At 32.1% G+C, this 27,499-nt stretch overlaps 1 protein-coding gene across 1 annotated transcript; it reads left to right on the top strand.

The window, feature by feature from the left end:
* The first annotated feature begins 1,000 nt into the window (after positions 1-1,000).
* On the top strand, positions 1,001-26,572 carry LOC128672107 (uncharacterized). Its single transcript, XM_053749014.1, has 5 exons — positions 1,001-1,235; positions 16,368-16,497; positions 20,387-20,532; positions 23,198-23,342; positions 25,002-26,572. Exons 1-5 carry the CDS (start codon positions 1,163-1,165, stop codon positions 25,216-25,218), a joined length of 711 nt encoding a protein of 236 aa, XP_053604989.1. The 5' UTR covers positions 1,001-1,162; the 3' UTR covers positions 25,219-26,572.
* Positions 26,573-27,499: the final 927 nt, after the last annotated feature.

The raw sequence follows: 27,499 nt of genomic DNA, 5'->3' as shown, positions 1-27,499 counted from the left end.
TTTTAATTAAACTTCAACCTTCTTTGGGAATAATATGAATGAGCTATTACTCACATAATATAACCATATGATAGTGTTATCTTGCCCAATAGTGATCTGCCAAATATTCATTTTTATTATTCGAAAGAACTCTTTACTATTTTCTACGCACGCAGATAATAAAACATGATTTCTATAATTAAATTTTTTATAGTTCCAATTTTATAAACATCAAGAGTATCATGGGAGTAATCATTTATCGAAATTAGAATGTTGACATTATATCACATTCTTTAAGATATTTAAGATAATTATCGTAAATTGCATCCAATGACACTTAAAGACATAGACTCAAGGGCGGTGTGCGGTGTAAATTGATTAGGATCGTAATTACATCCATGTGCCCAACAGATCCAGCTAGTGTGATAAAGCAATTTCATAGGCATAGCAAAGCTCGAATAAGTACAACGGTTTAATATTATTATATCAATTTCCTACCTAAACTAAAAAATATCATCTAAAATAGTTATATCTTGAAATTATAGTCTTGGGACAAAAAGGTAAATAATTTAGCTCGTATTATGTTTTTAATTTTTACCTTTCCTTTAAAGGTAAAGGAAAGGTAAGGACCTTTCCCACAAACCGAAGCCTTCATTTTCATATGCAAAGATCTGATGAGAGGGCTCTTTAAGTAGAATGTTGTTAAAATTCACGTTAATATAATTCGTCAAAGTCGTGTATAAATATAATTGACTCTATATTTAAAGCCATCGATTTATAATGAAAAGTAGTAGAAATACTTAATTGTTCAATATATAAAATCCTAAATTATATATAAAAAAGGCACAATTGAGACTGTAAAACTTAAATCGACTCCAGCTTTACCCTATTAATTTCAAGTCCTCTCATTGAAGTTATCTTCAAGTACAGGTTGCGCTCCAATAGAATAGAGGCTAACTGGCTAATATCGTGAAAGGATTCCTGTAGGATCCAGTCCCAATCCACTTCAGTTTGGCGCGGGATCTCGGTCCGTATGAACGCTTCAGTCTTAGCTGCTGAAATCAAACGCAAACTTTGACTCTGTTTATAACTTTAGAAAAATAAATAATCCAAGTGAAGAAATAAATTTTGACTTATCAATTAATGTAGTGTGCGGTTGACACTTTAACTGAGCTAGTAGTAAATGTTGATTAGTTACATTGGAAGAGAATTAAAGACAATGTTTTTATTAATGTTCAGTGCTTTACTTATTGCCAGTAAGTATTTTTTTTTTTTATTTCGATGATTATTATCAGTTGACACTTTTATTGTAAGTAATCATATATTTACTGATCATGTAACTGCAATGATTATGTTTTTATCATTTATCTCAGTCAAAAAAAACTTCATTTCACTTCATCTCCATATTCTTTAGAGATTAATATTTTTCTTAAAATTATATCACACATTTGTTTAATCATAACTTATTATACTACTTAAATGTTAAAGGTTGAAGCGTGTGAATAATTTATGCCATAAAGAATGATCCTTTTACAGAGCTTTTTACAGAAAGTTACTCAAGAAATAATTGAATATTTTATTACCACTATCAAATACAGTCTACTCTTATACAAAACATTATATCTTATTTACTTAGGTATTCATACATACATATTTTCAAATGTATATGTAAATTTTAAATTAAATATTACACGTATGTGTGAATTAATAAAAACAATCAAAATTTATGTTCAAGAATTACACTTACAATCTAAAACTGATGATAGCGGTTTATCAAATACCTCGAGAAAGTCATAAATTTAAATTAAAAGAAATAAAAATGTCTACTTAAATGCATTTTATTTAAGAGATATTTTTATATATCGAAAATTAGCGAAGATTTTGTGTCTATTTTTAATGGCTTACTTTGTCAGGAATAAATATAAACTTTTGGGGCGCAATAAACTAAACTGACTTTTGGGCTTCTTATAATTACGGGTTGCTCTTAACATGCCTTTATGTTGTCTGAACATAGGTAATTAAACTTACTATCTGCAACGCTATACCAGCTTAAATAGTCTCGACAGGATAATTAAAAACTTAGCACTTGTGTTAATTGTGTTTTAATGTTAGGTACCTATATTTAATATATACCTAGAAATATATATTAAATATACATAACATTAAAACGCTAGAAACACGTTATCCACATAATGTTTTTTCATTTAATTTAAATTAGCATTACCGAAACCTTAAAGATCACAAATATATAAACAAATACGAAAGGTAAGTAACCTATATTTTACGAGAATATATGAATTCTTGTTATCAAACAAACAAATAAGTCAAACTATTCATGTAGTTATAATATTCTCTCTTTTGATACACCAGCTATTGCAATTTAAAATAAATGTCGTCCCTTTCATAGGCATCTCTCCATTCACTTGAGCTGGTAGTACAATAAAACAATATGGCTATGGTGTTAGGGTGTTATTGCTTGACGTAACCAAGTTGGACCAAGTTATAAATTGGTTTCATGAAAGGTCGTTATCGTAAAATTGTCCACTGAAAGACGAGAATCACTGAGTTTATTACCTAAACCTATTTGCTGCAATTAATTCCTATATCAAATTATGTAAATAACATTAATCTATTTAGTCGCGCCCCTCCAGCGCTTGCTGTTAGGATAAATCTTTCTGTTGTAACTATATATTTTTGTATGGTCGCTATCGAAATTGGTTGTGGATTTTTTGCAATAAGTGTTACGATACTAACGGTATGAAAATAGTTTCATGACATTAATTTTGTCAGCAATTTCACACGTAGTTACCTAACCGTCAAATTTCGTCGTGAAGTCAATGCATGTCTTCGAAACTCTACGTTTCCTCATGGAAATTACTTGTATACTTTTATTCAAAATTGCATCAATTGAATCATATATGTTCACCAGGCTTAAAGAAAACGCAATAAAATAATGATTGAAATTTTAACTTCATTACTTTTAAGACATGAAATTTAAATATAGACTATATTTATAGAAATAGAAAACTAGTTTTTGGCCGCGGTTTCGCTCGTGTAAATTTCATTTCTTAAAAGTAATGAAGTTAAAATTTATGTGCGATTGTGACAATACTTTGCTTAAAGTATGTTATAACTTTTTTCCTAAATAAATTCAACGATTTTGTAACTTTTTGTTCCTACACTAACTTACATACTATATCGTTCTCAAAATTGCGCACTATGTTTTAATTTGTTTATGATTAAGTATCAGATTTATTTAGGAAAAAAGTTAAAACATACTTTAAGCAAAGTATTGTCACAATTGCACATAATAATATTTGCCATTGACAGAAAGAGACAAATATTTCAGCTTAAATTATGTTTTAACTATTTTATGAATAACAAGGGTAAAGGTAATATTTTCAAATAACAAAGACATTCATGTTTTTTATTCCGCTTTCGCTTCAAGCTTGCGATTGGTCACGTCCAAAGGGTTCTATCATGGGACTTATTTATAATATCGGGATTTCGGGATTAAAAGGGACAATCTCAAAATTGAAAAAAATCACTTATCTAGCGCGGCTCATAACGATCCGGATCCGATATTTTCTTGTTTAGTTTGCTAAAATCTAAAAGGATTAACGAATTAGGTAGTGTCCTTAAATACGTATTTATTATATTTTTGGTAACGCAAAACATTATCTAATTCACATTAAGGTTATATGCCAAAAAAGCACTAAATTAAGTACTATTTCCAGGAACACATTTGTTATCCTTTGCCAGGTCTGCATTTTTAACAAACTGATTTATTTATTAAAGGAATAGATATAGGAGATTACGAGGGTTAACGTCACGCAGGCGGCCGGTTGTAAAAATAAGTATAGCCGAGTTTTTCAAAATTTTTAGGTTACTTTTTACGGTGATTCCGGGCTTTGCGGCGTAACAGCCCCGAACGCAACCGGGAATATGCGAAGATAGAGAGATTTGAGAATCATTTATTTAGCACAAAATTCCAATATGAAAGTACATGAGATCGATTTTCTTCTCGTGTTACATATATACAATCAACCGCATATTATTATTAAGTCACCTAAGGATGAATTCTTATGCCGCTGTAATAAGAGTGAATTTGAGTAGGTTGATATTCTTGTTGTCTGTACTCACTCTGTGCAATTTAGCAATGTTGTCAGAAACAGTAACAACTTTCGACTGAGCGATTTGTTATTTGAAATAACTCGATTTCTGTGAATATTACGTAGGATATTTCCTCTCTTTCTTACGTTTGATTATGTTATGAAAAAAACTCATGTCATTCATAGCAATCTGAAATCAATTAATAAACATGGCTTTCGTGTAGATGTTGTACATTGCTTATTTATTCCTTGGTCACGAATATGTAGACTTAAAGACTGGATCACACGCACACTAGAGCTATGCTCAGATGTTCATATATTTCTTTTAATTGATAGCGAAAACAAAAACATACCATAGAAGATAATGCTACACTAGATTATAGATGTTATTACAAAATCTGTGCCACAAATTGTGGCACAGATTTTCTAATAACATCAGATAATAACAATAAATTATTCAAAAGAAATCGGTGACCGCCAAAATCCTTGTCATAAATTGTGACCACAAAAAACTACAATACTATCCGATAAAATTTTATCTACTGTTACATATCGATTGTGTTATTTTTATAGTTTTCACTATTCATATATTAAAATAAAATGACAAAAATGTGATGGAGGTGCTCGTGTGCGGGTTGGCCTAGCCTGGCCTGATCCGAGGATTATAGTTGAGCTCACAGGAGCCACTAACTAGTGGAAACTAATCACTGTCCCATTAAGTCCAAGTTGCTGACCACGCGCAAACGTTCCAAACACACACAAACCGTTGCACTAAATACATAGATATCGAAGTAGCTGCATTTTAACTTAACACGAGAAGTACTTTCAATCAGTAGTTAGTATATAATATGTTAGTATATAATATCAGATCGAATATTTTATAAATTGTGAATTTAATTCGAGATAAAGAAATCTTAATTCTCATAAAAATATAATTTCACTTAATAGAGAACACCTTATTCTATTATTTATTAGACAGATTGAGCTTTCTGAAGATACCTAGTTGCAATTCAAACCCGTACTGAAATTAGCAACGCAATCATAAATTCCCAATAGCCTTTAAAGTCAACCATAATAACAGCTGTTAGATTCCCTGAATATAAAATCAATTAATTGTGTGTTCAACACAACCAACCATAACTGTGCATAACTGTGCATAACTATCCCAAGATGAATAGGAAAATTGTAAATATTGAGAACCACTAATTAATTTACAAAATAATTATAAAATGTGCACAGCAATATTTCTAGTCATTTGATTAGAAATACCAGTATAACACTTTAAATATAATATAACGGGCATATTTTAATAAAATGTATCCTACATTGGGCTTCTATCTAGCTCAGCTAGTAATGTAGAAACTTACAAGAGAAAGAAATACCCTACACACAAATCACAATATACTTCAATAGGAGACAGTGAATATCTGCCTGCGATGGAATCTACAACCTTTCACCCGAAGCACAATGCTTCGGGTGAAAGGTTGTAGATACCATCGAGGTACCTAATATACTATATAGGTACCTAATATAATTCAAAAGTAGATAGATAAGTACTTATTTGTGTTTAATGCTTAAATCACAGGCCACAAAATGAAATCAACATCATAAAAACAGATATACTTTTTTTTTTTAATTTATTTGGATTAACAAACAGTTTCACACTAATTATAGGTAGAATTTTTATAATCAACAGGTAAATAAATGTGAAACCCACACCGTTAATCACAAATTTTCATAAAGAGTACCTACTCGTAAATATAAATACCTAGGTAAACTAAATAATGCCAATATTTTACTAGAGAGCTGAGTTGAGTATCTTGTCAATATTATGATTAAGGTAAAATTGATTCCTGTTTATCTAATATAACTACCTAGTAACTTTGTATAGTAAATAATATTATTGCCGGCTGAATGTTGGTTTAGCAATGTCACAGTGTTAACAGTAACTATTTGGATATAAGCAATATTTTTATCTAACAATATTGCTAATTTCTAAACCAAATCCTTTGTTAATAATAAATAATTTGTTTGATACCTCTTAAAAAATTACTCGCTTTCAAGAACGCGTTTTGTCCAAAAGAAAACGGTCAAGTCCAATGTGACAACTCTCCCAGTGAATACGAGTGAATCTAGGAATTCTAGTCTAAGAGTGAGTGAGTTGAGTGAGATTCATCCCAAATTCTTAGATTATTTCCTAGTCTATACTTCTAAACTATTAATATAAAGTTTGTATGTTTGAGGCGGGTAAGCTCCGAAACTACTGAACCGATTCCAAAAATTCTTTCACTGTTAGAAAGGTACATTATCCATATTGCTATAGGCTGTATTTTATCTCAAAGCCCCGGGCAACATCTAGTATTTAATAATACAAATTAGTATTTAATTTGTATCCAGCATATTGTGGCCAAAACTGTCTTCACCTATAACAAAACCTTTCCCTTTAACCGCTTTACTCACTTTATATAGCCAGCGCTGTATGCTGTATTCTGATTCGACATTCCACTATGTGCAATTTCGAACATCCAATATGCATGACAGCTTGACAACTCCCCACAGTAGCCTTAATCCAATGCACGTTACGTACAGTTGACAGCTATGGGTCGTACCACTCACTGTCTATCTCTTACTATCTATTATACATTACAAATCACAATGGTTATGTGTTTCGCGTCCAACTCCTTCGTATTTGAACGCCGATTCGTTTACTCAAGCCATACAAACTTTACCTAGAAACTAGAAATGGATATACCTAGACAGATGTATGATTTTGAATTGCGTTACGGCTTTTTTTTAAACAGAACTTAAAGCGACCCATTTCGACACATTAAACTTACAAGGTCACTCTACGCGTTCAAATTCCTTCAAACTTAAATCTACGATTACGTTGGTACTTTCATTTTAATGATCAATGTTATTTGTTGTTTACATATTTATTAAAAAATATGTTATAAATAAATATGTAAAGAATTGTGTTTACATTAACACAATTTCTGTCATAACACATTTTTATTGGTATGCCGTAATAATCTAATGAATCGTTCACAAACATTTTTTAAAATTAAAACATAATTAATTTGATCAAATTCCATGATTTAAATTAGAAAATACTAATATCATTATTGGCTCTAGATGTTTCATCGAAAGTCGAAGATTTTAATCAACTCTCCCCTTCCGTCTAAATTAGGTTTTTCTGAGCATCGCAAAATTCGCAAACAATAGCAACTAGATGTTATCCATATTATGTATTAAATTAAAAAGTTAAATTGCAAAAATGCTACTTTAGTAACTATGGTTACTACCATTCCTGCACAAACACTTACATATTATGTTTACATTCAATTTGTTTTCTTTGTTTGGGAAACAACAAACAAGGTGTAACAGCCAAACACAAACAAGGAGCAGGTAACAGTGAGATATGTATTTCTCTGTAAAATGTGTTACGCATTGATGAAACTTTATGTGATACAATGTTTTATTTTTTATCGCATAAACCAACATAGGTAGAGTCCATTGTGATTTGTTCATGATACGTAAGGTCCAAACAACGTCTTTGTCCGTATAAAGTTTTTCATAATAAATTATGCTTATTCTCATATTGTTTATTCCAAGCATTGAGAGGAAATATCGATATATTTAAGATGATATTTGTTATACTTATATTAAGTCCCATAAAAATATAATCTCACTCATTACGAAATCTCGAAAACTACATGAAAGGTGGAAAAGTAGAATATGACTATGAATATCTCCTAAGAAAGGATTTTTAAAAATTTCATCACTAAGCGAATAAAACTACGGGCATAAGCTAGTATATTTAAATATCAAAGTTACTGCTATCATTAGAGGATAATCCTAATAAGATAAATGCAAATATTCCTAATATTTAATAATTTCAGATATATTTTTAGGTAGTTATATATATCGTTATTTCGATACATAAAACAGGTACAGAGCGATCAAGAAAAAATAATATTATTATGAAGTTGGCAAATAAATGAATATGAATATATTATGAAAACATAAAGTGAGCGCGGAATAGTTATTTTTCCGGAATAAAAGGTACTTTATGTCCTTCTCCATACTTCAAACTACTAAATTTCAAGAAGATTGGTTGAGTATATAGATCGTGAAGAGGTAACAAACAAACTTACTTTCGCATTTATAATATTAGTTAGGATTGGTTTGGTGAGATAAAGTGCTATAATAAAATCTTGCCCTGAACATATATGTATTATGTATATGACTATGAAAATATTATTATAACATTTAGGACAGTAACCCTACTCTCGCAAGTCATATGCGAAACGTTGACGCGTCACGTTTTTCCTAAACTTCGCTAAACGTAATAAACTTAACCCAAACGTCTGCCTTGTTACTCATTTGTGTATGTTTACGTGTGACATGTATTACTTAGCCGTATAGGAATCAAAAAATGTAGAAACAGAAAACTTCTAGCTGTTGCCCGCGTGTAGCCAGGCATGTAGGCATCACTCCAGGTCAACTCAACTTCTCATCACTTTTCATCAAATTTCACACCAATCCTTTGCTGCGTTTGACGTGAAAACAGGACAAAACCTAATATGTGAGGATGTGAAGCGACTGATCCAGGCAGAATCTCCATGTGCGGATGATGGGGCAACAATTTTTTTTTTACGACTATTTATTCATGTCAGTCTCCTTTTTGGTACTCTACCATAACATTATATATCTTGTATGCTATCAAATATTTACTTACAATACTTACTTACTCTTATTGTGATTTTAAGTATGAATGCGGATTAAAACTCGACCTGGCTTATCGAACTTTATCCAGAAGTTTCCTGAGTAAAGAAGAATAGCTTCTCTCAGGGTAGGATTTGGAGAAAAGCGCGGAAAGTAAATTGATTAATTTAATTTGTTCTTGATCAAACTGTAAGACTTACAGTCTTACAGTTAACCTTATTATGGAGTTTATAATGAACTAAACTTTTAGTGTTAAATTAAGCCCTTTTCACATCATAAACTTTGGTATTAAAAGTTATGTGTGCTAAGAAATAATATCATGGATCAAAATACATCTTACTCCAAATCACTGCAAACTTATAATAAGATATAATTATAATTATATATATAAGATATAATTATAGATTCTATAAAGTGTTACAATTCCAACACATGTCAAATAATTATACACATACAAAAAAAATCTTTTTCGTCTCGTATTTACCGTGTTACGTTGACGTATTTTACTCCAAAGCAAGTAGAAACCTACCAATTATTGCAAGTAGTTTTTGTTCGGTTATAGTTTCTATTGATGACTTATACTCATATTCACTTCAACAATATCCCTCATATAACTAAGTAATGCTTGATGATAAAAGTAAGTACTACTGTCGAGTATTATGTCACCATGATGAAGTGAACGTACGTAAAGGGCGGGCGTATACTCGAAACTTTTTCAACGGATCGTTAAACTTTAGGCCTCGTATGGGTTGTTTTGATATTGTTATTTTGATTACCTTACACTTAGCAGTATCCATTAGTTAATAGTAGTCGTGGAATTATAAAATAATATTACTGCTCTTGATAAAATTCCCATTTTATCAAGAGCAGTAATATTATTTGACTATGGGAAATTACTGTGTTTACCTAACTTCACCACCATTTTCGCTGCGTATATTTCTGTGATAAAGTAAATAAATGAGATACTACCACAGGTACTTCAAACCTGATGAAGGAAACGTTATAAAATTAGTTGCGCCTGTCAAAAACCGGTATATTTGACTTGGAAGTTTTATCAACAGAGTTCAGCTTAACTAGGTTAAACGCGTCTAATTTAATCCATCTCGTAAATTTTTACGTAATGCTTACTTCAATGTAATAAAAATTGAAATTTCAGTGTTTTTTATGTTTCTTTTCAAGCTATTTTTATTGCTTCTGGATAGTGTTTTGAATAAAACTACTTTTCACATTAATATTAAGAATTTTATTTTTAGAAGCATATTTTTCTGAATTATTTTCAAGAGTCACGCATTAAAAAAGAACATCATGGAACATTCTTCATCTTTATAAAAAATCTTAAAACAATTTTTATCAGCTTTTATATCCCATCGTAAGATTGACAGGGGTATACCGGAATAGATAAGTCGGTATACCGGAATAGTAATCTAACACAAACTTGGATTATCTGACAATCAGATCTATCCCACTTAGTGTTAAGTCATAAACCAGAAAGAAGACATTTAGATTCTGAATACATATGCAGCTAGTATATTTTTTTAGAACATTAACATTTAGAACATTATAATTCTAATTTATGATGTCCCAGCTACCGCCAAATACCGAGCTACTTACAACAATAGGTTATTTCAAGTATTACAGCAAATTAACATGCAGAGCCGGATATCTTTTGAATTCAAATGCTTTTCTGGAAACTTCCAAAGCGCTTGTACGAAGTAATTTATACATATACTGAGGTTATCTGTATCATAATACCGACCTGGCTGTACATAGACTATTATTATCTGTGTTATCTAAATTTATTTGTACGAAGTCACTATAGAATACGGGTGTGAAAGTAATAGAGTTTTAATAAATATTTAAATAAATAGTATACGTTATTATTCCAATAAAAAAAATATATCTACATATTTATACGAATACATTCTTGAGTAATGTTTTTTTATATATTTATTATCAATTAAATTTATTTTCTTGCTTAGAGTTCATTTCATAATACTACCCGCAATTTACATATTATTTATGTAACAAGAAAAGTTTAAGATTTGTTAATTACCCATGTTTATGTTTTCTTTAGGAAGTAAAATTCTCTCTGTTTATTGTACGAAAAAAAAATTATTACTATACCTACCTTCACAGCTGTTTAAGAAATGTTTCAAATCCTTAATTTCTCAGAAAAACTGATCGTGCTATGTATTAATTATTATTTCATATGTATTAATTATCTATGCCGTTTATTACCTAAATTATATGTGAAATGCATTAGTGTTCTAATAATCCAAATCGGTTCCCGCTAAAATACCCTAATGTGTTTTATAAAGCATTGTATGGGTTCCCATCAATTCATCGCAATTCATTTCAACGATTTTCATTCCCCATAAAACTATTCGCAGATATTTTAATACAATATATAACAACAATTTTATTATTTTTGTTTTATAATAGTTATTACTTTTTTAAGTATTGTATTATACTATGCTGCGCATATTCATAGTAATTAGTCTGAAGTTTAAAACGCCATAGTATTTAGTAAACTGCAAACTTTGTACAGCTCATTAATTATCTCAAATGTAATGAGACCACATCTCATGGGAACTATTAAAACATAAGTTTAATTTGAAATTTAAATGTAGGTATTCGATTTCCGGGACTTTATTTAGCTACACAATTTGTGTACTTCGTTATAATATTTTATGTGATAATGAATACGCCGTTATTTAAGTAATCCTTTCCACGAGACAGTGAATGGATTTTGGAAATGAAAACATTTTGGTACAATAATGGAAGAGATTGATTGTATTAGGAAATGAATCATTGTAACAATTACTCTGTGTTTGACGATTTAACAGACTTTACTTAACTACTCATAACTACTCATGACCGAACTTATAATTTTAATAATTATCGTATATTTTAAAGTAGGCACTTCTCACTATTTGTGGCCAGATGATAAGTATGATGTTTAGAGCAGAAATTTCGAGTGGCTATATTTTTATGAATGATACAGTTTTATACGATACCAATAAAGGGCGCCTTTCAACCCTTTTCGGCGATATTACGTCACGATTACGATACGATTTCAGCAACCGTTAAAGTACAGGTCGTTTCTTTATTATTTCTTTCTGCGGTTTATTAGAAATCGTACTTTGCGACCGATTTTAACTTTTATTATTTTCCACGTCAAACAACAACGGAATAAAGTATTGAATCGTGAAGTGGAAATTCTGTTCAGTTGATTTTTTGTGCCTCTATTTTCAACCGACTTTGAAAATTAACCTGGATCTCAAATCTTAGTGCAGCAGTATTTTCGAATATGTTTGACATAGCCCCTATGTTCAATAAAACGCAACGAATCAATAACTCTTATCGGGTCACTAGTGACCATGTTCGGCGATGTTTACTTTCCATTAAGCAACCTACATTATTAATTTATACAGCTTTTACCACTATCCTAATATCGATCTACAATACCAAAATTTATTACAAATTTCAGAAAGTAGGTATAACGCATCAACTTTGCTTTCACCCTGCTTTTCTGTTTGAGATAATTTCTTTGGAGAATTTTGATGGGTAGATCTCTCGGATTATTTATTTCATTCTTAATGTTTTCCTTAAAAAGATAACAAATAGCCGTATTAAGCTTGGCTATAATTGTGTAAATAAAAATAGAAATTACTCTAGTAGGTATTATATAATAGCCAGAATATGAAAATATATCATTATAGCTATATTATTTCTAATGAGAATGATATGAGCCACTACCGAAAAAATATCTGCATCCCTTAATTTTTTCCAATTATTTTAAAGGCATTTTGATTGGCTACATAATTAACCTACTTATGAAAGTAGGTTAATTATGTAGCCAATCAAATTCAAATGCATGTTATAATCTTCACCGTGCCGTTTTCTCTAAAAAGGTAAGTTAATTTTGCAAACAATTTAGGATTATTCATCATAATATATTTTCAACTTCATAGCTACGCAACGTACCTATCTGTTATGATCTTTAATTTATACCAAGGAATAACAGGGCAGTGTCCTGCTTCGTTATGAATTGTTTACTCGGTGGTTTTATTGAGGGGACTGTCACTGTCGTCACCCAAAGACTGTTATTTTTGCGATATTAGTCACACAAATTTTGTTTATTTCAGGTTCACCGAATTGCGCGTTTATGACTTGTTACTTTCGAAAGTGGCGGTTCCCATTCGTCATTTGTTGAAAACATTTAATTAATTACAAATTATAACCACTTAATAAACTATGTTAACTATAATCTCTTTCAGCTGAGCGAATTCCCGGTTCTTTACAAGCTGTGCAACGTCAAAACCCAGAATCCTCGTTTCTACTTCTTCTATTATATACAACATACTCACATGTGAAATTCATAAACATAATAAATAATATACATTACATTTATTAGTAAACCACATATGTTGGGCACTCTTTCTTTAGCACCCACCAAACTGCCACAAACTTTTTTAATATCGGCTCAAACTTTTTCCATTTGTTTTTACACTAGCCAAGTTCTTACTGTAAGCCATATTAACATCTGCTTAGGTATATTCAACAACAAAATTACTGGTACTAACGAAGACTCTTGAAATTAACCCAAAAACTCTTGAAATATGTTGAAATTCTGGTTCGCAAGTCGCAGCTTAGCATGCTAAGCTTTAAGACTTGCGAACCAGAATTTCAATTAAGTATAATTATTTCAATAAAATTAAAGAAAGGACCACGGAATATATTTTGTATAAAAACATATGGAAAATATAAATAGGTACACGATCCATAGAAAATATCTACTACCTAGGAAATCTATTTTAAAAATCTTTAAAAAGATACAGCATCAGGCAATTAATTATTTACTCTTCCAGCCCAGCTCTACCTGATGATATTTGCACTAACTATTACTTCAATTGGCTTCTCCATTTGAATTTCAAATGCGGTGCCACTTTGACTACAAAATCCGTTACGTAAATGGAAAATTCCTTTAAAAATATAACCTGTAATTTTCTCCATTGTTGAGGTTGGAAATATTGACATAAATAAATATAACGACCCTTACTTTATGTCGCGTTAGATAAACTCGAGGGCCTTACTACATAATAAAGAGAGTCATCATCGCTTCTCGAAGCTATTTAAAGGAAAATTGCCAAAATAACTCCCCTAATGACTGAGATAAGTCAACAAACAGTTTGAGTTTGATATGGATGCGATATAATTTTATTTATTTTATGTTGGTATTTAAGGCGATCGATTTAGCGTTCGGATTCGAAACATTTCGGATTTTCTGCTGAAAGAAGTAAAATAAATTTTATTGGGCACTCCATCCAAGAAGGCTTCGAAAGGCTTCGTTATATTAAATTTTGCGAAATAATAGACAAAAATACTTAGTTTTTAAGTAGCAGGACATTTCTTTGGATTATTTTCCATTTTGAATAAAACATGTATTTAAATATATTTGTTATTTAAGAATACAAAGAAATATAGTATTACTATACTTATTATTTAAATCCGAATAAATCCGATCTTAATTTAACAATTTCTATATTTGCGATGCATTGTATAAATAAAAATAATAAAAAATATATCAGGTATACTTTTTATTTAATAAAAATTTAATACGTCATGTTAATGAAGTTTCACAAAATATTTTAGATAACAATTTCGTTACTAAAGCTAATATTTAATTCATGATTGAACTATATCATTTCAAAATGATAATTCCTCTATCAATATCCATCGATGACCATTACAATTCAGTGGATACGGCCCAATAAACTACCCAAACAAATAACTGAAAATGATAATAAAATTTAATTTGTCATTCGTCAAAATTATTACTAACTTTGCTAAGATTATATCTGTACTATTCCAAAATTCAGAACACAAAATCATTACCTACCAAATACATAGCCAATAAAAACTAGAATTCGTGTCATAAAATTTGACTGAACATCATGACTAAGTACTAAAGTACATAGTATAAAACAAACCCTCCGCGTTTATCTGTTTCTAAGCATTCTTCTTTAAAACCACGCAACGGTATTTTGTTATTTTCAGTGTTATTTTTTTATTAACTGTTTAAGATGAATCCAAATACTTGATACTTCAGATATAAATACGAAAGAGGTGAGGTTTAATGTGGCCTCCGACTTATGTACTCTTAAGAAGCTTTTAATTTCAATATTCAGTGTCATAGACCTACAATAGTCAAAAACAAAACATTCCTATATAGTTATAAAATGACAGGCTTATGTAATACTAACTGATGCCCGCGACTTCGTTCGCGTGGCCTATCAATTTTTTGTAAGGAGTCAAAATTAGGGAAATTTAACTGTATAGACAAAGCGTAATACCTTTATACAAAGCGTATACAGAAAATGCTAATCAGACTGAAAAACGTTTGTTAACGGGTCATTTGTATATTTCCTATAGTTTGGGCTGGGTCATTATGACTCTACTTCAGGTGCTCCAGATTTTCGATTTTTATACTTCGACAGAAAATACTCATCAGGCTGATCAACTTTTGTTAAGGCGTCATTTCTTTATTTCCTATAGTTTAGCTGGACCATCATAGTTCTCCATCAGGTGTTCCAGTTTTTAAAATCATTTATACCCTATATGTTGGCCAGGCTTAATAGCTATATAACAAAAAAAGTTTCATTTGAATCCGTCCAGTAGTTCCGAAGATTAGCTTGTACAAACAGACATACAGACGTACGGACAAACAGATTTCTTTTATCAAATTCCTACTCTATTGATATGACTCTATCGCCTAATTTTGTTTTTATGTAAATATATTCAATTTACAGGATTTTTTTTCTACTGTTTTATTATATGTATATTGATTTTAATTACCAAAATGTAATTACAAGCCATAATTTGGCTTCTTACAATGCTTCAATCTGGATGCCTATAATCCTATTGTTCTTTCTCCTGAACCCAAATGAAAATTATAATTTATTTTCATAATTTTCTGCCTTCTTTCGGTTATTGTATTCAAACGTATACAAAAACTTTTTGAGCCTCTAATACAATAAATCCTCAATGTTGTTATTATACTGCTTATTTTTTGAATATGGATTGCCCGGCAATGAGAGCAGGTGCGTAAGTGTACCCGCGACTTAGTCAGCGTAGAATAGTTACTTTGGCAGCATAATATTTTTTGTGATTAATATGTTTGTTTACCTATTCTAAATAAATTTCCAGGGACCATTACCGGTCTATGGTCGTCTTTTCAACATGATTTTCATTCAAACTTTTATAGTATTTTAGGAATAAATGTTATAAATAAAATCTGCATATATATAACAAAAAGAAACAGTTGCTAGTAGGTGGTAGTCCACCGAACATCAAGTTATCCTGAATTGACTTCTATGCGGGGTGGTAATATTGACGAATTGCCATTGAATTTGGGTATAGCTTAATGTGCAATTGACTGCCTATGCATCAACTTCCTACTACATCATCGTATTCTAGTATTCAAGTAACAGTGAGTTCTTTCTGTTGTTTATAAAAACAGTGCATTGTAATAATTAATATTTGGCACAGGCGGAGGGGGCGCACAAGTCAGTGACGGTGAAAATTGTGATGCTGGAGAACTGAAGGTTTGCGTCGACCTGATCCCGAAGACTCCAGTAGGCTTGCCCCGGACCAAAGAAGAATTAGACTTGCATTGCTCGTAAGTATCTAAATAAAAAAAATGCTCGCCATATGTGAGTTGGTGAGGTGGAGTCATACTATTAGGCTCTGTTCTAGACTGAGTATCCTCAATTTTAAATAGATAAGTATTATAGTAGAAAATATAACGTATATTTGAGATTACATTTAATTTACTATATCGAGTTTATATAAAAAATGTGGGATTGTCAAAAATAATCGATCGAAAACATAAGAAAAAAATAGCAAGCTTGTATCGCGGGTCCAATGGAGACAAAAAAGAAAAAAGAATCTTAATATCTAATATTTGATGAAAAATAAAAATATAACTACAATTATTTCAAATAAGTTGTTCTAGTTTCATCATTCTGTATTCAACAATCTGATTTCAAATAAAGCCGTCAGTCCGCGAAACAAAATAAAATGCAACTAGCTATTCTCTCATTTCAAAATATATTTATTACCAGTTGCGTATTTTTGAACGGAAGAAATTAGGAATGAAATAAATAATACTTATGAACAATTTCAGCGTCTCCCGCAACAATTACAACGGCCAAAGTATGGATACCCTTTACAATATTCCAGCTATAATGAAAGAGCAAAGGTCTCGGGCATTTTCTTTATGTTCTCATTTAGATTTGTTACCATGAAATCGTACCGAATTTATATTAGGCGTGCATTTGATAAGTTTATGTATCACATGCCTTCAAAAATAATTATAATAATTAGTCTTAGAGTATTAAAATCTTATTTAAACGTTGAATTCCCATCTTTTCTATATATTCTGCTCAGTGGAGCACTGTACTGAGAGAGTACTGAGAGATTTGGATCATCTTAAGTACGAAGTGTCTTACCAGTCGGTTCTTTGGATGATCCAAATCTCTCAGTACTTCGTCACTCTATTATCTGTCAATAATAGGATAATAGAAGTACGATGCTATTCTTCAAATTACACTGCATCATAGTAACGCGAATTGTTTTTGTTTGCCTTTTGAGAAATACTATACAGGGTGACTTTTTTTATACATTAGCAATATTTTGTCTACACGCTCAGTCCACGATTCTGAACATTTTTTAGTATGGGAGTGAGTCCGAAATCGCGACAAAATCTAAGTAGTGGAAAATGTATGGAGCTGATTTTTGTCACGATTCTAGGTTGCTTTCATATGAAGAGTTGTTCAGTACTATCGGCTGAGCATGTAGATGAGATGTTTATTTCAAAAAACGGTGCTAACGGTTCTAATCGGTGCTAAAGATCGTTTAGTACTTATTAACCCTTACCGAATAAATATTTTCCAGTTTCTAACGACAATTCTCTTTTCTCACGTCAACTTTCTAACAAATCTAGACGTTGGTACTCCTCAACGATTTACTGCACGAACATATGATGTTTATCACTTACATCACAAACACTATTATTCAATTCAAAAACGTTACATCTATATTTGATATTAAATAATTAGAATTTAAATTGAATCATTGTTATGCCATAAAACTTCAAACAAAATTATTGTATAAGTACTTTTAAGAGCTACCACACAAACACTGATACACACACTTTATTTGCGTCAGGGGTTAACTGAATTCATTGTAATTATTCCAGTCAATAAAGACACGAATAAAATATTACAGCTCTCTTGAATTCTTGTGAAGTTCTTTTGAATCACAAAGCCACTGAATAAATCAAACAAAACTGAATTTTTCAGACGGTCGCCTATATTCATAATCTTTTCAGGCATTTCAGCGAGTAAGAACTTGACAGGCGAAATTAATTGATTTCTTTAAATTGAAATTATATTATCCACTTTTAGTGACAGCTTCTCGGGAACAATTTTATTTTTGTGAGAAGAAAATAAGAGTTTTGACATACGTTATCGTAGTGACGACATATACTGGCTGTTGTAAAACATACTGTACAGTTACCTTTTTTTCAATAATAGGTTGTAAAAAATAACTCATACCTATTTTTAATACAAGTAATTAAAAATTAGCTTTTCTTTCCAAAAACATTGGAAATTTACCGCCGTTGCATAGAGTTCTATTTAGGGTAATTTGAGGTGCGGTTGGCTACACTTAAAAATTCAAGACGATAATTATAATAGAGGGGTCGTCGTCGGAACTAAAACGATAGTTGGATTTCAATGCCAAATTGGTACTCTTCAGTTTTATTTTTAAACCAATTTCTACGTCGCTATTTGCACTTCACAGTATCTTAAGGAAGAACGCTGAAATACTGCGCAGATAGAGCTTAATTTTATGTGCTGACGATGTGGAAAACACTAAAGCATTTTCAAGGTATTCCCCAAAGAGCACCGATTAGTAGCTCACGATCAGTTGCTATCCAAATCAATGTTGCGAGCAGAAAATACCTCGATATTAGTATGCAATTAAAGGTATAGCTTCGATTTCAACACCATCAACACTGATGCGTTGATGGTGTTGAAATCGAAGCTATAGAATCGATACTCTAAGTGACCTCGATGCAATAGACATAAGATTTAATCAAATACCCCTATCAATTTCAAGGTTTTCGAAAAATATGATCTGGAAAACTAGTTGCGTAGTGTCCTAGGAGCTGGAAGGAAAATTTTGCTATGTTCAAAAAATCATATTTACTAGTTAATTTTCAAAATAAAGTTAAATGAAATAGCAACAAGGGACAACATAAAGAATAAGCTAAGAAAAAAATGGCAACTAATTTCTTTTAGTGCCCCTAATGTCGCTACTGAAAATAAATTGGCGATAAGGGATTTCATAGCACACCAAAGCAAAGATATTTTTTTTATAATATTTATCTTCAATCGCTGCTAAAGAAAGAAACTTTTTACGTATTTTGATGTAGTGGCAGTGAAAAACTGAAGAGTGCCAAAAGGCTTGTTACACGGGTGGAGCTCCGTGTAAGAGATAGTTTTTCAATAAATGTATTTATAAGTCTCCGAGACTTTTATTTTCCAAGAAATGAATGGATCAGTAAAAAATGTGATATTAATTTTTTATTGATCTATTCATTTCTTGATGCTTTTAAAACAAATTTATGAATTTACTTACACAACAGAAAATAATTCAGAAAAAATATCCTTCCCTACATAAAAATAATATTTCATTCAAATTCGAAGAAAAAATGTACAATACATTAATTTGTACGTGGGAGCGCCTGGCTTTCATTACGGTATATTTAACTAGCCATGAGTTGATCTGATTAAGCCAAAGAAGGAGTTTCTCTCAATTATCCATTGATATTGATATATTTGTAACGTTATAGCTACTATTTAAAAAAAATTCGGTATACAAAAAAGTGATAAAGGTATTGTAAACGGCATACTAAAAGTGTTTTATAATGCATTACATTCAGTGTAAAAGACTCAGCCATTGAATTTCAGCCGGCGCCTTATTACTTTTCCTCCCCTTCCTTGTTGTAATATTTCAAGTTCTGAAATCCCCCTTCCCAAATATTGTCGAAACATTTCAAAGCTTTCTGGTATAAAGTACAAAATAATACAGGATGACTTTCAAAACATCTGCTAAATTTTGTAATAATGTGAAGCAAAAATAGTAAGTGTTTGCTCTTTCGTACAAATTGACTGAAGGTTTACTGAAACTCTAATATTTATGAAGTAAGTAGACTGTTTTAACATTATTTTTATTGTTGTCCTTATTCCGATATTGTGATTTGGCTGATGTTTAAACCGTATATAGTATAAAATCCTCTATACATGGTAAATATACATTGCCAATTACATTATCGAATAATAAAGCCAATTTTAGGCAATAATGTATTTTGTCCTTATTATTCGTATTCATACAAAACATAAATTCCCCATTACCTACATGCTTTACAAGTAGTACTTACGTGCACATCAGACGGATAAACAAAACCTTTTATATATATATATATATATTGTTCTGTACAGTGCCTACCAGACAGGGATGGTATGCATGGACGCGTGGATCAAGCGGTGTCTCCCCACGGACGGACAAAAATTGGTGCAACAGCAGATAGGGGGCGCTCGGGCGCTGATGCGGTTCCTATGCACTAATGAGACTGCACTTAGAAGAGGTATGTAACTCTACTTTATGGTCTAAGACCCAACATTGCGCTGATGGCAATTTTAGGAGGTAGATCCACTGCAAATACATTATCGGACAGCTAAAATCAACCAATTCCCATAATGTGATCGTGGAAGTTCCTATAAATCGCAAATAGAAATCATTTAGAAACGGAATCAGGCCAGTCATAATACCCTTCCTTACGGAAGTACCGCCAATGCCATTTGAATGCGTCTGGTATGTCACTGCATACTGCATCGACCGCCAGCCACACGTGTGTCCGTAGAAATTGAAATAACAACACAATAGAGTGGTAGCAATTTTATGGGGCCCTATGGCGTGTGGTTCCGCCCTAGAATAGGTACACTTCAAATCTTCCTGTGGGTGTTGTACGAGGCAACTAAGGGACACTGCCTAGGCAGTTGATAGGTAACAATAGCATTCCCAAGGAAGGTTGATGTCATGCAGGCGGCCGATTGTAAAAGCCGTATCTCCAAAATTTTAAGGTATTTTTTACGCTGACCCCGGGCTTCGCGTCATCACAATCTCGAACACAACTAAGAACATGCAGAGATAAAGGAGAAAGATTAATGTTAACAGATTTGTGTTGTTATTGTATAGCTGTTGTTTTTCCATAAATAAATAAAAAAAATAATTGCAATGTCATTATTGGGTAAACTTGAATATACTTGTTCTCATCTAATACTTACTACGCTGGCTCAGTGACCCCAAAGTGGATCTATGCCTCCGAAACGAGAGTACGCCATAATCTTCTGTTCTGCACGGAGCTCTGCCAATCTCTACCGCTCCCAGCTCAGATCTTCTAGCTACGCTTCCGGCTAAGTCCGATGGAAGTCGCTGACCAAAGACGGGTGTGGTCCTCCAGCAGTATGGGGTTATGCGACGGGCTAACACGAACATTTTTGTTATGTAATAATCAGGTTTATTAAAAATATATATTTATACATTAAAACTAAACTTTAGTATACTTTTTTATGTTGGGAATTAGTACAATTTATTTTACTTATGTTAGAGATATGGCTAGAATTTATTCAATACCTCCGATGATTTATCTGGAAAGACACTTCCATATGCTTTATTATTCCAAATTAAGTGCAAGTATGTAGCGCGCAGGCATTCGTTTCTATTGCACATAGTTATAACCAATAGCTTTGGCTTTACACATACCCAAAGTAAACAAACCAATTTACTAAGTTTATTGAATGAGTTAGTAATAATTGGTTATTTCTGTAGTTCATATGTAATTTCAATTCATATTTACTTTAAAACTGCATGTTTTATAGTAAAAAAAGAAAATCTTTTGATTGTATTCCATCAGATTACCATAATCTGAAGTTGCTATACTTGTTATATATGATACAGCTAAACCCTGAAGTGCGGCTATACCTAGGTTTAGTTGGGCTCAATCAGCTAGACCGGATGCACCTAGGTCGAATAGGTATAATAACGGCTAAACCTAGGTCTAGGCGAAAATGAGCAGGCTATACCCAGGTGTAATTGTCTGACACCTAGGTCTAGTCGCGATGATAACGGCTGAACCTAGGTTTAGCCTAAAATAAGTAGGCAAACATAACACTTAGATGTAGCCTACTTTTTGCCGGTCTTAATTGGTAATAACTAGGTGTTACCAACTAGATCTAGCCACACTTCGTGGTGTAACATGTGTTTATTTTTTTCATTTTTCAAAGCTATATACTTACATAACACATTTGAAGAAAATAAACGTGAAATACAATTTATTATATTTTATCGAATATAAATTGGAAACATCCCCGCATAAGATTACATGGTTGACCCGGATTACGTTTTTGAAAAGACTTCGGATAGAATACGATTTGAATACCTACCAAAACAACCATAATATTCACACATCATCTGCGGTTTAGAGTATGGTAGTTCTAAACACAATTTGATAATTAAATATGGAAGACCATGGGTATAAATTTTGATTGTGATTACATTTTGGGATAATTCAAATCCCTAATTAATAAAACTTTACAATCCGTCACACGTTACGCCTGTGATTATAAAGTTTGATTATTTGCCCTTTAGCATAATAATAACACTTTCAATTTAGAGTTTCGTATAATTGTGGCTAGACTAGACCAAGATGGAAATCATACCTAGGGATTACTATATTCGCTAATTAACACAAGTATAATTACATCAACAGTTGTTCCCACAAGTTTAATTTAACAGCTCCAGTCCATTGCAATTAGTCATCCCTTAAGTCAGTATCGAATGGACTTTGCAAAGCCCAGACGAGCCCAAGTAGCTACCCAAGCAAGACAAAACGGTCGGGTAGGGTCGATCAATCCTAAAAGGGCGTACAACATAGTTTTGAACTTTGACTGAACCGTAGCATTGGAGGATTTTAGGATCACCCAGCAAGGAAAATCAATTCAGATTGAGGAACTTCTCGGCAGTGGCAGTCTTGAAATTTGAATTTGTTATTCCTTTCATAGCTAGTCTAAGCAAAAATGTATGTCTGTTTGGGAATAAAATGGGAAAATACTGGGCGTAAATCAAACTTGGGTATGAAGCGAAGAAAATCTAAGCCCACTTTTTTGTTAATACGCAGAAAATTCAATCGACTTTCAGACTACCTATGGAGTATGTTATTTAAGCCTATGCAGAAGGTCTATTGTTTTCAGAGTTCCTTAAAGAGCCTCAGTGCTGGGCGCGCGTATCCCCTGACTGGACGCGGTGTGTGGACGAGCTGCAGGGCGCGGTGAGGGACATCAGCGACCGCGCGCAGCAGCAGCTCGGCTACTTCAACAGGAACGCAGAGATGTGCTGGTATTGGTCATGTTAATGTTCTTGATGAGTCCCTCAAAAAGCCTCAGTACTGAGCACACGTTTCCTCCGACTGGATGCTCTGTGTGAACGAGCTACAGGGCGGCTTGACAGGATGCTACAGGGCGCGGTGAGCTCGGCTACTTAAACAGGAACGCAGAGATGTGCCGGTATAAGTATGAGCTAATATTTTAGAACTGTTCCTCATAGGGGTTCCATACTTATGTTAATTTAAGCAAAGTTTCTAAATAGACTCGGTTCTAACGCAATCGAAGCAACAAGAATGATAAAACCTCTAACTAAACTTACCTCAAAAAAACCCTCCAAAAACTACTTCAAATACTTGAGGCGCCTGTTCGGCCTCACTGCGTCTGCGTGCGCCTGCGCACTGTACTATGTTGAGGTCCAAAAATGTTATATAATATATTATACGTTTTGAATATTTTCGGAACATGACTATAGATGTATTTGTCTACTGTTCAATATCCAAGCTTACATACAAAATAATAAAAAAATGAAAAAGGTAAGTAAACCTTTTTCATATAATAAATTATAGGTGCTAACTCCCTTAAATACGTACTTATTGTACGTACAAAGTAAACAAGAAAATACACTTAGTAATTTTATTTCATTTCCCTTTTATCCCGTTTCTCGGTAGGTAAATAAAGTTCTTTGTTTATAAAGTAAAATTGCATATACCTTTTTTTTTAAATTACACCCTACAATTGCCACTCTAAATTCACTCAGAGCTAGCACTATCAAAGTATTGATCTAATGTATGAAATGAACATATAACGTAAGATCTCGCCATATTCAATGCTGAATCTATATTTCTGATCTGAACAGCTCTATTAACTCTCCTACAAAACATAATGGAATTTAATACAACTAGCAAATCTCAATGGGAGTCGAGACTCCCTTTGAAGTTTGTACCCTCGCACAATCATAGTTTTTTCTACCATGTTATTTGCTCACGTCCCTCTTTTAAGAGGCTCTTATATTTCCTATCCAATAAGAAATAACATATGTTATTATTTTTGTCTTTTCCAATTATGGGTTTCGGAAACTGTGCCCAATCATTCTGATTACATTATCCGATTAGAAGCTTTGTAGACAAATAATCTCTAATACTTGTTCTGTGTCATTGAATTTTGAATTGCGAGGTCCAAAACGCATATTCTAAGTCGGAAGTTTTGCAAAAAATTTTAAAACGACGTCCTTATATATCTGGAAAGAGAAAATATATATACGAAGCTAGTTTACTATGAAAAACATCATTGTTTTACAATGGTAACACTATATTGTTGAAACCATTCCAGACACACTTCGTTGAGGTAAGCCTATTGTCTGTAACCGAATGAATCGAAACAATGTGATTTATTTTAGCGGCACCAAAGTACTCGTAATTCAATTAGATGAGACGTGATGCGGATGATCCATCATTATCGCTCTTCGGGAAAAGAAAACACAAAGAATCTTTTGTCGCGACAAAAAATAATAATGGATGGCTTTGCAACTAACGCACTAACTTCACCGAGATCAGTTAGACATGTTTGATGATTTTTGACACTTTTGCGATAATAAAATACACTTATTCTTTATTTTTTCTATATTATTTCTCCCGATTATCGAAACTAATTTGACCAGTTATTTTTATTGCAGCGCTAGAGACGCGTTCCTAATGTGTGTGTCACACGCGGGGCGGTCGTGCTCTACTTCTGCCAGCAACCTGCTGAAGAGGATGGCGTTCGTGCTGGCTCAGGATGTGGCGGCGTGCGGCCAACAGCCACGCGCGTACTGCTCGGCGCCGCCGCCGCCGCTCACCGCCCCGCTCCTCACCGCTCTCTACGGAGTCATATTCTACCCGCCTAGGTTGTAAAATTGTAGTCATTTTAGTTATAAGATAAGTGTTTAGTATGCTTGAAAATGTTTGCACTAAAAAATGTAACGAGAATTCATGTAATTTTTAATGTTACGAATATAATACTAATTGATTGTACTACATATTTACTTGACGTGTTCACTTGAAATTCGTGTAAAATTTACATGAAGGCAATCAGTAAATTAATAGAAAAGAAAATAATGAAATTTCATAAACTTTTGCTACTTAAGTATTTATACGTACAAAATTATTTTATTTTAACTAAATATTTATCTTTAAAAAAAAACTAAATTTAAATTTAGACATAGGAAAGAAATTTACGGAGAAATTAAGAAGATGAACAGTTATAATGGTCCGTCCAGTCGAGTTGGCTTATAAATTTTACCTGTATAATATCTTACAACAAGGGTAAAAATGCTTCTATGTCTAAAAACATGTAAAATTTAATTAGGGTTAATGAAGGTTTCCAAGGTGAAAGCATGTAAAATAGAAAATCTACTTATTTCGGTTATAGAAAGAGATTCCTTTCGGAAAATTTCCATAGGTACATGCCTAGGTAGTTAATTGTATATGACAGTTTTCATTTCAAATACAGTGTCCTGACGCGAGTTTAACATTTTTTACCCATAACAAAAAGTGCACAACGCCGCTTAAGAAAACTTTACCTATATATTCTACCTACAACATGTACTTACATAGGTATACATTATTATACGAAGAGATAAAATGCATGGCGAGAAAAAAATGTGCCGATTGATCTTCTTGTAAATAAATAAACAAGGAATTCCACTTACCCTAATTGTCTTCTATTACTAGACTAGATATTAGGGAGTAACAAAGAGTAAAGAGAAATCCTTAATACCTTTTCGTAGGTATTAAGAATTTCTTAAATACCATTGAATATATAATATTTAGAAAATTTAGGATAATAATCCAATACCATTGTATACAACTATATTGTTCGTGTTTGTATAGTATGGTTGGTTGCATAAAATTCGTCTTTTTCTATTATGTTTTTCAAAAATTGGAAACATACTTTTTTAGCACAGTAAAAACTAAAGTGTTGCAACAGTCAACCTCGACGTCAACTTTTAATCTCTGCTGAAAAACGCAAAATACGCCATTTTATCTAAACAACATGAACAGAATACATGTTGAATTATTCGCTTTATTGGTAAAATTAAATATAGTTATAACTTAAATATGTATATATAAATGCATTTATTCCATGGTGCACAATATATATAATTTAAATATAAGAAAATCAATTTTCATTTAGATATACATACATAGTATGTTTCAATAACTAGTAAATACAGGAAATTACAGATTTTAATATTTAAGTACCTAAGCACTAACTAGTTAATAAAAATGTTTATTAATAAATGTGTTCTTAAATTAGAATTGACTTATTATTTTTACATTCAACAATACATTTTTACATTAAAATTGTTACAAAAGAATAGTTAACAATCTGCTATTAGATACAGATATTACTATACCTACCTTTATAGTTTTCATAAAAATGTGGCAATTGTGGTGTGCCCTAGAATTGAACCACTCCATATCCAACTAAGGGACACATATCCTAGGCAGCTGATAACCAAGCCTATCCAAATAGCATACCCAAGAAAGGTTAACGTCAGTTGTAAATCACAGCATAATCATCGTTCTCAGCTCCAAACGCAATAAAAACAGGCAGAAATGAGAGTCTCCGTGAAAATCAAAAATCTTAAAATAAATGTGAACCTTTGTTAGGTTGTCCTAATCTATATAGCGTCTGGAACCATTCCTAGACGTGCTGCAAAACGAAGAAGATCCGTATTCTTTTGTTGACCTGTCATGTGCACATGCATAACAACCAACTCGTAGTGCGAAACCAGTGAGCGAAGTCAGGAAATTGAATTTAATATACTTTCGTATACTTTGATGTACATGAGTACTATATGAAGAAAAACATATACATGTAGGTATCGCATAATTTAAGATCTATTTGTTTGCATGTGTATTTTATATACTTAATTCCCATTCAGAAGATGTTTTACCTGTATGTCTTAACTACCATTATATTTCCAAAGTCGTTTTTGACTGTAAAAGTATAGTTTGCTAAACAGAGTTGAGTAGAGTAGGTAGGTACTTTGAGATTTTAAAATTTGAAAGAACACGTTCAATGTGTCAATTCAAAATTAGAAATTTGCATGGATTTAGTTAGTAGGAGTACCTACTAATTCCATGGAAATTTGTTACTCCAACAAACTTGTCTAATTAAGAAAAGGCT

This window comes from Plodia interpunctella, chromosome 8, assembly GCF_027563975.2.
Source record: "Plodia interpunctella isolate USDA-ARS_2022_Savannah chromosome 8, ilPloInte3.2, whole genome shotgun sequence".
NCBI classification, from domain to species: domain Eukaryota; kingdom Metazoa; phylum Arthropoda; class Insecta; order Lepidoptera; family Pyralidae; genus Plodia; species Plodia interpunctella.
The sequence above is the reverse complement of the archived record's forward strand: the minus strand, read 5'-3'. Positions and strand labels throughout refer to the sequence as shown.